The sequence below is a fragment of the Momordica charantia genome, assembly GCF_013281855.1.
Source record: "Momordica charantia cultivar OHB3-1 chromosome 9 unlocalized genomic scaffold, Mcharantia_2.0 BLBB01000009.1, whole genome shotgun sequence".
Lineage (NCBI taxonomy): Eukaryota > Viridiplantae > Streptophyta > Magnoliopsida > Cucurbitales > Cucurbitaceae > Momordica > Momordica charantia.
In genome coordinates, this window is record NW_028275167.1 from 6593191 (window position 1) to 6609218 (window position 16028).

The following is a 16028-nucleotide window of genomic DNA, read 5'->3' on the forward strand; positions in this document are numbered from 1 at the left end:
TCTAATTTTAAAAATAAATTACAAAAATAATGTTATTTTAAAATAACCGCAAAATAAATGTAATTTAAATAAATAAATTCAATGGTAAGTTAGGTTTTCAAATCTATTGACATCAAAACTCGCGTACTGATGCCTACAATTTTCGTGCAAACGTGGCAAGTGACTAGGCGGAAAGTCGCGTACATCACCTTTTTTTTGGGTGTCGCGTAAATTGTACACGACTTCAACCTTTTATTTATTAATATTGTGAAATTTAATTAGATGTGATTAAATTTTTTATTTTTTGTTATTATATTTTAAATTTTGATTAATATGTCATTTAAAATCTGAAAGTTTAAAATTAGATTAAAACCAATTCGATGATTAAAATGTCATTTAGCTTCTTGCTTTATCTCTATAAACTAACGTTTAATTTTAATATAAACTAAATCGATAAAAAATTATTAAATTAATAAAAACATAAAAGTCAAAGTATAAAGAGGCCGTTTCTGAATGTGAGGTATGGATAATTAGAATTTTGTTTGTTTTATAATTATTTTGTTTTAAATTATTGCATTACACAAAGATGTCCATCACTATGTAGGTAATGCATGACCTATTTTTCAAATATGGAGAAAATTAAGATTGTACAATTGAGTTCTTTTCTTAAATTCTACTTTTTTAAAATAAAATAAAATAAGAAAAAGGACAAAGTGTGGCTGCGACTTCTAAGTCCCAAATAATAATAATAATAATAATAAAGAAAAGAATAAAGGGAATGGACTGCGAGTTCCAAATTCAACATAATAAAAAATAAAATAAAAAAGAACAAAGAGCCCGTCAACAAAGACGGGGAGAAGTCGCAGACAATGGCTGCGACTTTAGTGAAATTGCAGTCAATGATCGCGATTTCGACCTTAGTCGCAGGCAATGGCTGCGATTTACGATGAAATCGTTGCCCACGCCTGCAACTTTGATCAAATCGCAGACATCCTACGATTTATCCACCCTATTTTTATAATTACTTTGAAACCTACACTATTTTTGTCATTTGTTTTTTTTAAATAATTAGTTAAAAAAATCCACATTACTATTAAATTTCACTTATTTTTATTTGACAATTACATTTTATTTTTGGAAAAAAAAAATCTAGATAAAAAAGTATCAATATATGAATTAATTATTTATTACATGTAATTTTAATTAAATTGATTTACATAATTATAATTATAATTAATTAATTTCCTTATTTATTTAATATAGTTAATTAAAAAAATAAATTAATTTTAATTAGGAGATAGAATAAAGACAAAATATACACTGTATCAGTAGCTTGGAGAGTAAGGATAAAGTAGTGCAGCAATTTGGAGAGTGGAATAATGCTTCCTTTTACAATCTGAAGTGGAATAATATTTATTTACTGTAGCAAATTTAGGTTTATAAAACTGTGAAACAAACGACCTATCCGCCGTTTTGAAAACGAGAACCAAACACCCTCTTAAAGTTTTAATTGGGTGTCCGATTTACTATATAAAACTACGAGAAGTTTCAAATATATTTATAAGCTTTGAATTATCCAAATACATAATTTGTGACATTAACATTATGTTTGAAATTATGATGTGACATGTCTATTAAATTGTAAGTTTTGTTTCTAATCTTTTTGTATGTTGTATTTGAATTTTCAAGGTTGTGTTTAATAATTTAATAAATAATTTTGAATCTTGTATGGTTCATGAATTTTTAAATTTTAACTTTAAGTCTAATATATATATATATATATTTTGATATTTGTGTAGACTAATTGTTCAACCTTACTATTTGTTGTTAAGAAAATACATAGAAAATTAATTTTTAAATAGGTGACCATGAAGTATATAATTATAAAGTTAAAAAATCTATCGAACAAGTTCAAAAACTTATTAGACACCTTTTAGAATTCAAGACTTTATATGATCTTTTAAAAATCTAGAACTTAATAGGACAAAATTGATAAAATTTAAGAACTAAAATTATAATTTAATCATAAATTTACTAATTTAACATGACATAATAAATAGAGGACTGATATATGGATAGTTGTAAATGGATAGCATGTATAGTTCTAATTAAATTTTCAAAGATTTGTTGGATAACGTTTCTATTTCTTATTTTTTTGTTTTGTTTCTTATTTTCTTTTTTTTATAACAAAAAATAGAGCTACATTTGATATAACCGTTTCTTTTTTTTTATTGAAAAAAAAACTGAAATATGTTTGGTAACTATTTATTGTTTATCATTCTCTAAAATTTTAAATTAAATAATCAAACTTTTAATGTTATATTAAAATTTTAAAATATTTATTATGCATTTTATAATTATAAGTCAAGAGTGATAAAAATAATACTTTTATTTATATTTTGGAAAGAACTAGAAACTGAAAGTTGGAACAACGGGCGGGAAACTTGAACTTCTACATGATTTTAAAAATGTTTCTTAAAAATGAAGAATAAGAAACAAAAATTGTTACAATAAATCTTTCAATTTCTAAAAAGCTAAAAACAAAAACAAGAAACAGAAATCTCATGACTCGTTTGGTAACTTTTTGTTTTTTATTTCTTGTTTCCAAATTTTATTAAGAAGTCTAACCATATGAAAATTATTTATGTTTCTTGTTTCTCATTTTTTAGAAACATTTTAAAAATTATATAGAAATTTTGGAAACGATAAGAAGAAGAATTTTGTTTCTTATTCCCATTTACAATTTGTTATTATAAATATTGTTCTATCATTCTTAAATCTATAGGATGTTGAGGCCATATGTCCTAATTAACGTGATCAAATGAACCCTTCCCAAACGAGCTCAAATGGAAGGAATTAAAACCCCGAATTAGTGGTCTAAGTGTTTCACTAATATACACAACTTATTTGACTTAAAAAAATAAAGCCAATAAAGGACATTTGAAGGAGTCCATGCATGCCCACATTTTTCTACTTGTTTTCTTTCCTACTAATTAAAATCTTCAAAGTTTCTTGCTCTTCCTTTAATGCCCTTCAAATGCTCTCTCTCTCTCTCAAACAACACAAAAATCAAACAACAAGCATACTAGGGATTGTTTCTTTTATAGGAATCTCATATTTTCCTGGGATGTTCATCCAGATGTCCGTATTTGTTTGATAGGAATGTTGGATTCTCGAACACTCTTAGGTGTCTAGGCATTCTAGGATGCTTATTAGGGAGGCATCTGAGCAATTTTAGATGCCATCCTGGGTTTCTAAGATTCTCGTGTTGAGGACATCTTCTTTTGACAATTTTTTCCTTTATCGTTTTTGTTCTATAATATTTTTTCATCAATAGTATTTATTTCTCATTTATTTTATCTTATTTTAAAAGTAAATGTATGCACTAATTCATTGGTAAATGTCTAAATATAAATTTATTTATATGTTACATTTAGATATAAACATTAGTCAATGGTATAATATCTTAAGTTGTTTTAATTCAAATGTAGGATGCAATCTTTGGTTTATTTTACTGTCCTAATAGTCACCAAACATAAACTAAATTTGACATAAAAATATAATATTAAATTAATAAAAGTAAAATTTTTTTATGAATTCAAATAATATTAAATTTAACATATAAATTATATGACGACTGCTAAGGGCATTTTTGGAACATTACATAAATTTACAATATTCTCATGAATAAATCATGTAAAACAAACGTGGTTATCAAAAATATTCCCAGATATCCTTATAAATTTTCCTACAAAACAAACGTGGTTATTTGAAATTCCGGACATCTAAAATTCCGACCATATGAGATTCCAGACATCTACATTCCCAAAAAAACAAACGACCTGTTAGTGTTTTGCCAAAACTAACATCAATTATATCAAAAAATAGTCGAACAATGGAACGTACTCGCAAGTCACACCTAAATCGTTCTTAAAAAGAGAGAACATGACACTACATTCACTGAGCTCCCAAATTTCCCAACATTTCAAATCCTTCCCTTTTTTCATCTTTATTGTTTTGTCTAACAAATGACCAAGTGTCTCATTCTTATTGCATTTTGCAAATAAGGCAATATTTGAATCTAAGAAGTTTTAACTTTTTTTTTTTTTTACTATTTAGTGATTATACACATCCCAGTGCTATAAAATCCAAGCAAAATGAATAAATTTAGGGTTGCTGTGATGCTGTCTCCTAAAAGGGGAATTCACCCTCAATTTCTCATCAAATTTTTCTTCCAAAATCAATCTTTTAATATAAGTTGTTCCCTCTCCTAGATTCACTATATAACAACATCAACTAAGAAAATACTCCCTTTCACAAACATTGGTGTGTGTTTTGTACGCAATGTGAGAAACAATATGAATTAATTGGCACTACGATAAAATTTGTCGTGTTCAAAGAAAGAATTATAGATAAATGTTAAAGAGACTAAAAATAATTATCAGTAACATGCTGCTGCTGGTAAGTTATTCAGCGACAGATGCGCGTCGCTGATAACTGTTTTCAGTGACATGTCACATTTGTCGTTAATACCTGCGACGACGTGTAATTAATGACTGCAACGACAAATCCCTACCTGTCGCTAATACTCCCAGTGATGAAAAATGGTTTTCAGCAACAATAACTTTTTAATGTCTCTGAAGATATATCTTCTTGTAGTGTTTATGCTCATTGAAGAACAATATATATTTGACAAAGTGACACTCGTGAATAATGATGACCGGTATTTTATTGGCATGGAAGAGTTAATTACTTATTATTTGACCTAAAAATGTATCACTATATTTGTTAATTTTAACTCATTATAAATGTTTCAAACTTTTATAGGACATGATGAAGCTTCTTAATTAAGAGTTACTCAACTCGAACATATAGGAAATGACGTATGAAAAATATTGTATGCTTGTTTACCCGACTCATATACGATATTAATAGTTAGACTTTAGATTCACAACATTAATTTGTACAAAGGAGTAATATTTTTTAAAAGATCGGACGATTCTCATGTTTTTATTGGAGACAACCGTGGAAGGTTTGTTCATATTAAAATAACTTTCAAAAACTTTAAATCAATCAACATGTATAATATAGAAGGAAATTTACTTTTATTTCATAGTTATCTTAATCAATAGTACATTCTTTCAAACACCAACTACAACAAAATAGCAAGAAAGCATGGAGGTTTTTTTCTTTTTTTTTTCCAACTAATGGGAGCTAAATTCACAAAACTCCTAAGACTTATAATCATACTAATTATAACCCCATTGGACATACTCTTTTCCATGTGAGACACAAGTGAACTTAGAATTTCAGAGTAACCTAAAATCTAGATAATGAATTTGGGCCATAGACCACTCAAGAGCCTAATGTTGGGCCTGGAAGCCCAATAAATATATGAGGGTAGTGCTAGTGTTGGGCAATAAATCCAGACCTCTTATTGGGCTTATGTCTTCTCTTTCAATATTGGATTTGGGCTTCTTCTTCTTCTTCTTCTGGTTAGTACATTAGTAGCCCATTTGGAGATTTTAATTGCAAAAATGGGTTAACTAATGAAACTTTACACTTTTGTCTAAACTTTTGTCTAAAATTGACCCATTTTAGTGGTGAGATAGATGGTTTCTAAAATCTATGAGAGAAAATATAGCAAAGAGATATAATATAGCAAGAAACAGATTTGACAATATGAGATAGGGTATTATTTTGATTTTGAAAATAATAACTAAATAGGAAGGATAAGATGGTCAAAATCAAATAGTTGGAAAAATCGGAATGGACATTTTTTATTAACAAAAACTATCTGGTCATCTTTCAAAACCAAGTGATAAATAGAGACACCTGTGAATTCTATTAAATAAATAGCTAAAAAATTGAAATCTCATGATTTTAGCAACCCAAAATCCGCATATTTGAAGGAAAAAAATAAAAATAAATTTTGGGCAATTCCTTTTTGAAATCCCATGATTTTAGAAATCCGAAAGCCACAAAAGCCCTCTTCTTTTCCTATACCATCAACAGCCGCCCCATATTTCGAATAGGGCTTTTTCGTTTTCTAGCTTGATTCAATGATTAGTGTATGGCCCGGAGGTTTTGTCTATCGCTGGTGGAATCGAAACTCTCGAAGTCAGATCTTCGCTCGAGGTTTTAATTTTTTCACAGTAGTACTTTAAAAATAACAGTGGTTATAAAATTTGGTGGTTTTTTCGGTTGCTTTTTGGCAATTTTTTTTCCAGTCGTTGCTTGTTGCTGGAGAAGGCAACCGAGGGAGGGGAGTGGTGTGAAGAAGAAGACAGCGAAAGGGATACCAATGATTTATATATTATATAACACGTCGGGGTATATTATTATCCTATTGTAAGTTCGATAAAAAAAATATATATAACGAAAAATGAAGGAGTATATGTGTTCGACGAGAAATTCAATAAGCAAAACTCGAATTAATGAACTTGTATTTGTATTTATGTATGTGGGTGTTACAATCTCTAATGTATAATCCTCTGATTAATTCTCTCAAATGTAAACTTTAATTCAATGGCTCGTGAGCTTGTTATTGAATGGTTGATGCCTTCAGCTTCTCGCTTGATGAAGGATCTTCGAAGTCTTCAGCTTTGAGTTTGTTTGAAGACTTTGACTTGTTGATGAAGTTCTTTGGCTTGTAGCTTGATGAAGACTTTGTACAGTCTTCGGCTTTGCGCTGGTGAAGTTCTTTGACTTTGCAGCTTGTGAAGTGTTTCGACTTTGCAGCTTGTGAAGTGTTTCGACTTTGCAGCTTGTTGAAGTTCTTCGGCTTTGTAGCTTGTGAAGTTCTTCGGCTTTGCAGAGTGTGAAGTGCTTCGGCTTTGCGCTGCTTGTTGAAGTTCTTTGGCTTGTAGCTTGATGAAGACTTTGTACAGTCTTCGGCTTTGCGCTGGTGAAGTTCTTTGACTTTGCAGCTTGTGAAGTGTTTCGACTTTGCAGCTTGTGAAGTGCTTCGACTTTGCAGCTTGTTGAAGTTCTTCGGCTTTGTAGCTTGTGAAGTTCTTCGGCTTTGCAGACTGTGAAGTGCTTCGGCTTTGCGCTGCTTGTTGAAGTTCTTCAGTCAGTTTTGATGAAGACTTTGCAGTTTGATGGAGTCTTCAAGTATTGTTGCTTGGGAGAGAATATTCAATGTTCTTGAAGTCTCGTACTCTTCAAGTCTCTAATTCTTCCAATCTTGTTGGCTTTGGATGCTTCACTTGACTCTGAAGGATGCTTTGGATGCTTCACTTGACTCCGAAGGATTGTAGACGATTATGAGTGCTCTTAATCTCCAATTCTTCTAGACCTCTTCCAATTCTTCTTCCTCTTGGCTTCTTCCCCCTTTCTTCTGGCTCTTCTGCTCTTCTTCTTTCTTCTTGCTCCCCCCGAATGAGGGTGATCCCCTCTATTTATAGAGTTTTGGTGGGTCTTATATGGGCCATGGGCTTAATGGGCCATAGGCTTGGGCCCAGTCTCTTTATGGATTTGATCCAATTAGTTGATTTCATCGGACGGCTATAAAAGAGACACATGGCATAGTTTGATTCACCAATTTTAAATTAATTTAGGGCACATGTAAATTTGTGATTTGTCCTTAAATTGTGACGTGGCATTTAGTAATTGGCCGAAATTTCTGTTTCAACAATATGTTTATTATTCTATATATTAGAAGATTAAAGTGAAAAATATATTATATAAGAGCCATTGTTATATAATCTAATATATATATTGTATAACATTTTGGATAAATATATGTTTATCAAAATAATGAGGGGAAGAATATAATTAAAATATGGAAAAAATATTTTGGAGGAGTATATATTTATCATACTATTAAAAAAAAGCCGTTGGAAAAAGAAAATAGGCTAGAAAAAATTCATCCGAAAAAGAAATGTAACGGCGGTTTCTGGCCAGAAGAAAAATAGAGAATGAGAGAATTTTTCCACCCAAATATGGTAAGATTTGAATCACATCAAATATAATTATTCAAATACAAAATAGATCACATTAAATTAATTTGTATTAATTAAGAGCAATTTGAAAACAAAATATTACAATTCAAATATGAAAATATTTGTAAATATTTAAAATAATATTCATTTATGAAATATTGACTATAATTTGACTTATTATAGACAAAAACAAAAAAAATCTTCTTTTTGTGGATTCAAATATCCAATTTTTTGATTGAAGATATATGTCACTAATAGAATTATTTTGTGTATGGATCGTACAATGATATGTGTTTATTTTTAGATGATGAGATGAAATTTCTCAAACAAACTACGCTTTAATCTTTGAGTTTTCGAATCTATTTGTTTTAAAAAAAATTAAAATGTATTATTTCTTTTTTGCTTTCTTCTTTTTTGACAATAAAAAAACATTATTTTAGTATTACGAAATAGCTTCATTTAGTCCACGTAATTACTTTATTCTAAAAGCTCCAATAGCATAATGTTTTTATAATCGATATTGACATAACAATTTATTTTTATTTTAGCAAGTTACCAACTTGGAAATTTTGTTTTATTAATATTTTCTCTTTGTGCATAAATTACGACTTTACATGTCAATGTGTTTTGTGTTTTATATATGGTAGTTTGTCAAAATTGGTTACCTTTTCAAATTCGTCACAAAAAAGTAATTTACAAATATGATAATTTTTCTCCACTATATTATTAATATACTATTTTTAATTTTTGATAAAGTATATCACTGATATACTATTTATGTATTGAAGTAAATTATTGATAATTTTTTTTAGTATAATATATAGAGGAGGGAGATCGAACTCACAACCTCCTAGTTTTAGATATATGTCCATTATCGACGAACAATGTTCGCTTTGGCTATCATTAATAAGTCTATCACCGATATACCAATACAAAAGTATATCACCAATACATCATTTTTATATCATTGATAAAACATGTCTCTATATATATGCCTAATATGAACTCTTACATTTTTGCCTTTCTTACAAATATTTTATCATGGGATAAAAATGACCAAATATACCATTATCACCAAAATCTAACAATGTTAGATTTTGTAAAAATGTTAAAAATGTTAGCCACCACTCAAACCAAAAGTTTAAGCCAATGAATTAAGTAAATTTAAGTAATATATAGATATCTCAACATGTTTTAACTTTTTATATATAATCTTTTCATTGCGAAAATTTATACCTAACAAATTAGAAAGAATATTTTAAAATCTAAATTATATATAGTTAAATTTTTTATATAAGTTTTTAACCTAAATGCTCCACCCATATTCTTTGTAAAGCCGCTTGTAGCTGCACATAAGAATTAAAAATAAATATATAATTCAAAATCAATTGTACTATTAATTCGAGCATAACTCACTGTCTATTATCATCTCAAATGTGGATGATTCCTATTCCATTTCACAATCCAATTGTTAAACTCATTCTTTCTCAGCTAAAGTAATAATAATAATTATTATTGTTCAACTCATTAAAACCAAAAAAAAAAAACAAGAAAACAAAAGTGTATTAATTTGTCTTATTAAAAAAATCTGTATTAATTTGAGTGCAAAAATTTAGTACAAAAATTGATTTGGAAAGCGATTTCCTCGCCAGCTTGTAATGTACTACGACACAGACAGATCAAAGGAAAAAACCGTTTGTTTAGGCCTCAATGACGGCGACCGATACCGCCGCCTCTTTGGACCAAATTGACGGCGGCGATTCATCGACGGCCGCCGTTTCCGCCCATTTTCAAATCAGCGGCCCTCCCTTCTCCGGCCGTGACACTTCCCAAAATTAAGTATCATTTGTCACAAAAGCAGAAGCAGAAGCAGAAGCAGCTAATACTATTCAATTTCCTCACATTCTCCAACCAAATACTGTAAATGCTGAACGCCGTAGAAGCCACGTAGCTCCTCGGTAATCGATTCCTCTTTCCCTTTTTTGTTTCGATCCTCGGAAAGCGCGTGAAACCGAACCCTGATGATTTATTAAGCGTCTGAAGTCGGGATTCTCATTTCTCTCGAGACCCATTTTGAATTGAATTTCGTTTCGCCTTTTAATCTTTTGGAATTGGGAATTTTTGGATGGCTTATTGAGGAAGTAAGCGTTTTCTGGTGGGTTTTTTTTCTTTCTTTCTAGAGTTGTGTTCATGGGTCTCTCTAGTTCTTGTGGAATTTGATTGAGATTTTCTTTTTTGCCTTCTTGCATGAACTAGATCAGTGGCTTCAATCTGGTTGTTTCGATATAATCTCTGTTTTGTTGCTTGTTTTTTGTGGTTCTGCAGTTGTTGTTACTTGTCATGTGTTTGGAATTTTGGATTTCTACCTGCTTGCTTATAGAATGCTTTGCCCAAATTCAAAAATGGTAGAAACCAAATCAGCCTATCAGCACTTTTGAGATCTTATTGATTGAAATTGTACTTGCATTTTTTTTTCTTTTAGTTGACTTCATTCAACTTAGAAATTCATCTGATGCTGGTGTGATGGATCTTATAAATCTAGCTGATCTACAGTCTCTGTTTTACTTTGATGGTGATGGATCTTATTGTGCTGAAATGAAATATTAATACTGATTTTAGTGCAACTGCATGATGGTTTTAGAATTCCGAAATCTCTCTATCTCTTCTCTCTCACTTTACTTTTTTTTTTCTTTTTTTTTTCTTTTCCAATGTCTTTGTTCTTGGAATATTAACAGGGGAATAAATCATATTCTTGTTTTTCTTTTCAACATTTATGACAGGAGGTTTAATTTTCACCATATTAACAAAAGATTGTATCAAATTGTACTCGACTTTTCTTTTAGTTGGTTTCATTTGACTTTCATATTCATCTGATGCTAGTGTGGTAGATCTTATTCTCTCTCTCTCTGTTTTTTATTATTATTATTTTTGCCATTAATGCATTATTGCTGTCTTTATTTATGGTATATTAACAGAGGAATGAACCATAAATAACAGAGGAATGAACCATATCATAGTTTTTCTCTTTAATATTTATGACAGGGTGTTTAAGTTTCATCATTTTAACAGAGGAATGAATCATATTATACTTGCCTTTTCTTTTATTTGGTTTCATTTTACTTTGATGATAATAGATTTTAGGTTAAATTACAAGTTTAGTCTCTAAACTTTTAAAGTTGCTTCAAATAAGTTCATGAACTTGATAAAGTGTCTAATATACCATAAACTTTCAATTTTGTGTTTATAGGTTCTTGAAGTTTAAAAAATATTGAATAGGTTAGGAATCTAGTAGACTCAAAATTAAAAATTCAGGGATCTATTTAATACTTTTAAAGTTCAAGGATCTATTAGACACAATCTTGAAAGTTGAGAGGCTAAACTTAGGAGTAGATTATATTGTGATTAAATGAAACATGACTATTGCTATTAGTGCATGATGGTGTTAGAATTCCAAACTCTCTATCTCTCTACTTTTTTTTCTTCCCTTTAATGCATCCATTTCTGTCTTTGTTCTTCATATATTAACAGAGGAATGAATCATGTTATAGTTTTTCCGTTCTATATTCATGACAGGGTGTTTCCCATCCTAGCCTGGAGACTGTTGATTATGATCATTTGTAGTCATCAAAGGATCAATCGAGTTGTTTATCAATATGGGTCATGAACTCTTTTCGATATCTCGAATCGGTACAAAAAGAGTGCTATGGATGATGGGGCTGATGTTTGCTATGATTTTGGCTCTTCAATACTTTGAACTTCCATATGGGTTTTCCCTATCTTCTTTGCTTTCTGCTGGTAAGGTTTCGGTCATCGAAGAGGGCGATTCTCATTCCCCTGCCCACAATCCACTATCGAAGACCGAGCTTGTTGCTGATCCCCCACTTTCAGATAGTATAAACTCGACTTCATCTCATGATAGTTATGGGATGGCAAATTACACTGAGGTTTTTGAAGAACAGAGAGATGATGAATTTATACCAGAAGAAGATCACACCCTGAAAGAGGCATTAGAATTAGACTTGGATGCCAATGCTACTAAGTCTTCCTCAACTGAGGATTCGATAGAGCCCGTTGAGAACTCGACCGTTGATGATGAATCTATTAACAATGATTTGCAAAGAAATAATCAAAGCTTTGATCGAAAAGATGACTCTTTACGTAATGATTCGATAGGAATAAATGGGACAAAAAGCTCTATTTCAACATTAGGATATAGCAATCACTCGGGTGACAACTTTGCAGCCCCGCCAGCAGTTCCACCCATAAGTTCATCTTCTATGATGTTTGGGAATACAAGTAATATTTCTCAGAATTCATCAAGCCACGACGTGTCTGTTGGATCCAATGCTCCCGCTCCCAATAGTTCTGAAAAATTGAATGCATATGTGAAGGAGAAAGTTGAAGTAAATACGTCCAATAAGAGTGAGAAAACTGAGCAATTGCACAGTGAGCGAGATATAGTGAAAAACAAGTCGGTCTCTGAGGAGAAGAAAGTGCCTAGACTCCCCTTTTCCGGAGTATATACACTCTCTGAGATGGACAGTTTGTTGCTTGAAAGTCGCGCATCCTACAGTCCGATTGTAAGCTCCAAAATTTCGTGTCTTTCTCATAATGGATGGTCTCTCTAAACTAATAATAACTGGAAAACTATGCATTCTCTGTGTGCCTACCAAATTATTTGTAGGTACCAAGTTGGTCTTCAGCTGTAGACCAAGAGCTGCAACAAGCAAAATTAAAGATCGAGAACGCACCTGTGATAGATAACGACCCGAGTCTCCATGCTCCTTTGTTTCGAAATGTTTCCATTTTCAAAAGGTGTGATTATTATATTTCTACCATTGTCTTGATTTCCCGGATAGCTTGATCTCATTTTTGTTAATTCATGTAGCATCCTATTATGCAGGAGCTATGAACTTATGGAGAGTATTCTCAAAGTGTACATCTACAGAGAAGGAGAAAGACCGATCTTTCACCAGGGTCCGCTCCAGAGTATCTATGCTTCTGAGGGGTGGTTCATGAAGATACTAGAATCAAACAAGAGATTCGTCACTAAGGACCCGAAAAAAGCTCACCTCTTTTACTTGCCTTTCAGCTCTCGACAGTTGGAAGAGGTCTTATACGTGCGCGACTCACACAGTCATAAGAACCTCATACAACACCTCAAGAACTACTTGGACTTTATTGCTGCAAGACATCCTTACTGGAACAGAACTGGAGGAGCCGATCATTTTCTCGCTGCTTGTCACGATTGGGTATGTCTTTCTCACTTCACTGCCTGAACTAATAAAAGGGCATTCAGTATCTTTTTTGGAACTCAAATGACATTCCATGGTATGCATTTTAGAACCAATTTCTAGTTCCTTTTCACAATTTGCATATGCTAGGAGAAGAGATGGCTGCTATGAAATGATTTGTAAAATGGGGTCCGAGCCTCTTGATCACCATATGAACTGTCTAATTAACCTTGCATTAGAATACCATTATCTCGAGTTGCTAATTATATAAGCGATGACTGCAGGCGCCTGCAGAAACGAGGAAATATATGGCAAGGTGCATAAGAGCTCTATGCAACTCGGACGTCAGAGAAGGTTTTGTTTTTGGTAGGGATGTATCCCTTCCCGAAACATTTGTACGCTTTGCTCGGAATCCTCTAAGAGACATTGGTGGCAATCCTCCATCCAAGAGGCCAATCCTTGCTTTCTTTGCAGGCAGCATGCACGGCTACCTACGTTCGATGCTCCTGGAGTATTGGGAGCGCAAAGACCCTGACATGAAAATCTCCAGTAAGTTGCCAAAGTCCAAAGGATCAAAGAACTACCTCTGGCACATGAAGAACAGCAAATACTGCATCTGTGCAAAAGGCTATGAAGTCAACAGCCCCCGAGTCGTGGAATCCATCTTGTACGAATGCGTTCCTGTGATCATATCGGACAACTTTGTGCCTCCACTGTTTGAGGTTTTAAAGTGGGAGTCGTTTGCGGTTTTCGTAGCAGAGAAAGACATTCCAGACCTGAAGAACATTCTCCTTTCCATACCCGAGAAGCGGTATAGAGAGATGCAGATGAGGGTGAAGAAGTTGCAGCCACATTTCCTATGGCATGCAAGGCCTCAAAAGTATGATTTGTTTCATATGATTCTACACTCCATTTGGTACAATAGACTTTACCAAATAAGACCAAAATAGATTGAAAAACATAACAGATTTGTTCATACTTGTCTTGTTGGAATAAGGTGGGAAACTTAGGTCTCTAAATTCATTTGTTTTTTTTTTCTTTTGGTTATAGTCAGCAAAAGTTCTCTGTAATTATATTTTTGTCTCTGTTTTCTCTTTGTATTGATTATTAATTTATAGGAGTTTTTTAGTTTGGACATGTCTTATTCTTGTATTCTTTATGTATTTGTTTAGATCTAAATCTTTTTTGTTTCTCTAGACTTTTGTGCTAATCCAAAATTATGTTAGTCGTTATCATTAATTTTTTAAAAATTAATTATATGACAAAAAATTAGAATAGGGGTGTTTTTTTATTTTTTATTTTTCATTTGGCCAATGAATATATGTCTACATGTACAAGTATTAAAGTCGAGAAAAAAATTTTGCTTAAAAAAAAAAGATCCAGAAAAAATTCACTTGTTTGAATGGTACACAAATTATAAGAAAAGTAAACTTGGTTTGGTTCGTGATTTTAAAATAGAAATATGAAAAACAAGAGAGATTCGATTACTTGAGATTGTGTTTCAAATTTAGAAATTTGATTTCAATTTAAGAAATTCTTTGAGATGCGTTTATCAACTAAATATTTAGTTTATTGTAAAATATTATTAATAAATTTATTAACATATATATGTAATAAATTTTGAATCATTATTATTTTATAATATTATATAATTTATAACATGAAATAGTAAATTTATCAAAAATTTGTATATTATTAAATATAATTATACATTTTAAAGTTTTTCAATTTAAAATCTAAAAATATTGAAAAAAAAAATGTTGTTTCCATAATTTTCACTATTTAGAGTACAGAATCCAAAAATAGTTTTTAAAAAGACTAAATTCGTTTGATTCAGTGAATCTAAAAATAAGAAATAAAAATTGAAATTTATACCAAAACTTAACTCCCAAATATTTAATATTCATGTCAAAGGAAACATAGCTCAGCGTTGACATATATCTCAGGTTGTGAATTCGATCCTCCACCCCCACATCTAAAAAAATATATTTAATATTCATACCCATTCAATAATGTCCAAACTCAATTAAAATAAATATCAGGTTATGAATTCCTTAAAAAAAAATCTATGAGGTCAGGAGTTCAAATCTTCCTATTGGAATTGTTACATTAAAAACAAACTTGCATTACAAACAAACTTAGTAAAAAAATCTAAAAGAACAATTAAAACCTAACTAAATAACTAGGAATAGAAGATGGACTTTCCCTCAAAATATATGCAAATAAACAAATTTTTCGAAAATTGAAAATGAAAAAAAAAACAAAATCTTTTAAGAGAGTCGATACCTAATCTACTACATATTTTCAATGGATAGTGCATCAAATAAATGACTTATTAAAAAATAAAAAATAAAAAACTTAACCACAAGTAATGTTTTTTTAATGTAAAAATGAAGGATTAAGACAAAATATTTAAAAATTTTATGAGTCTAGATTTAGTCCTATTAATTTCAATAAGAGAAAAAAAGTGTCATAAAGCTCTTAAATAGGATAAATTATATGAGGGACATCTAGAAATAAAAATACCCATTTTTATTTCTAGCTAATTATAAACAATTAATTTTTTTCTAATTACAATAATAAACTATATAATTGATTGTAAATATTTTTATTATAACAATTTATTTAATATTAATAAATAATGAATAATTAAAATAAAATTATATCAACTAAAATACTTTTTAAATTAGAACAACCCTCATTTAATATAAAATATTTTTAAATTAATTATTTTAATATTTAACGATAATGGTTCTATTATAAAAAATCCATTGATAATAACAAAGTAAAATTAAAAAAATAAATATAAAATTGTAATATTTTATAATAAAGTCACCTCAACTAATAAAAATGGTATAAATTTTTATGA

At 30.5% G+C, this 16028-nt stretch overlaps 1 protein-coding gene across 6 annotated transcripts; it reads left to right on the forward strand.

Annotated features, from left to right (window-relative positions):
• The first annotated feature begins 9595 nt into the window (after positions 1-9595).
• Positions 9596-14296, forward strand: LOC111018445 (putative glycosyltransferase At5g03795). Of its 6 annotated transcripts, none has more exons than XM_022294534.2 (5): positions 9596-9883; positions 11474-12505; positions 12610-12740; positions 12814-13177; positions 13444-14296. In XM_022294534.2, exons 2-5 carry the CDS (start codon positions 11579-11581, stop codon positions 14107-14109), a joined length of 2088 nt encoding a protein of 695 aa, XP_022150226.1. In that variant the 5' UTR covers positions 9596-9883; positions 11474-11578; the 3' UTR covers positions 14110-14296. The 6 variants fall into 6 exon arrangements, with proteins under 6 accessions (XP_022150226.1, XP_022150227.1, XP_022150224.1 ...); XM_022294535.2 differs by having other exon boundaries at positions 11499-12505; XM_022294532.2 differs by lacking the exon at positions 9596-9883 and adding an exon at positions 9908-10080.
• Positions 14297-16028: the final 1732 nt, after the last annotated feature.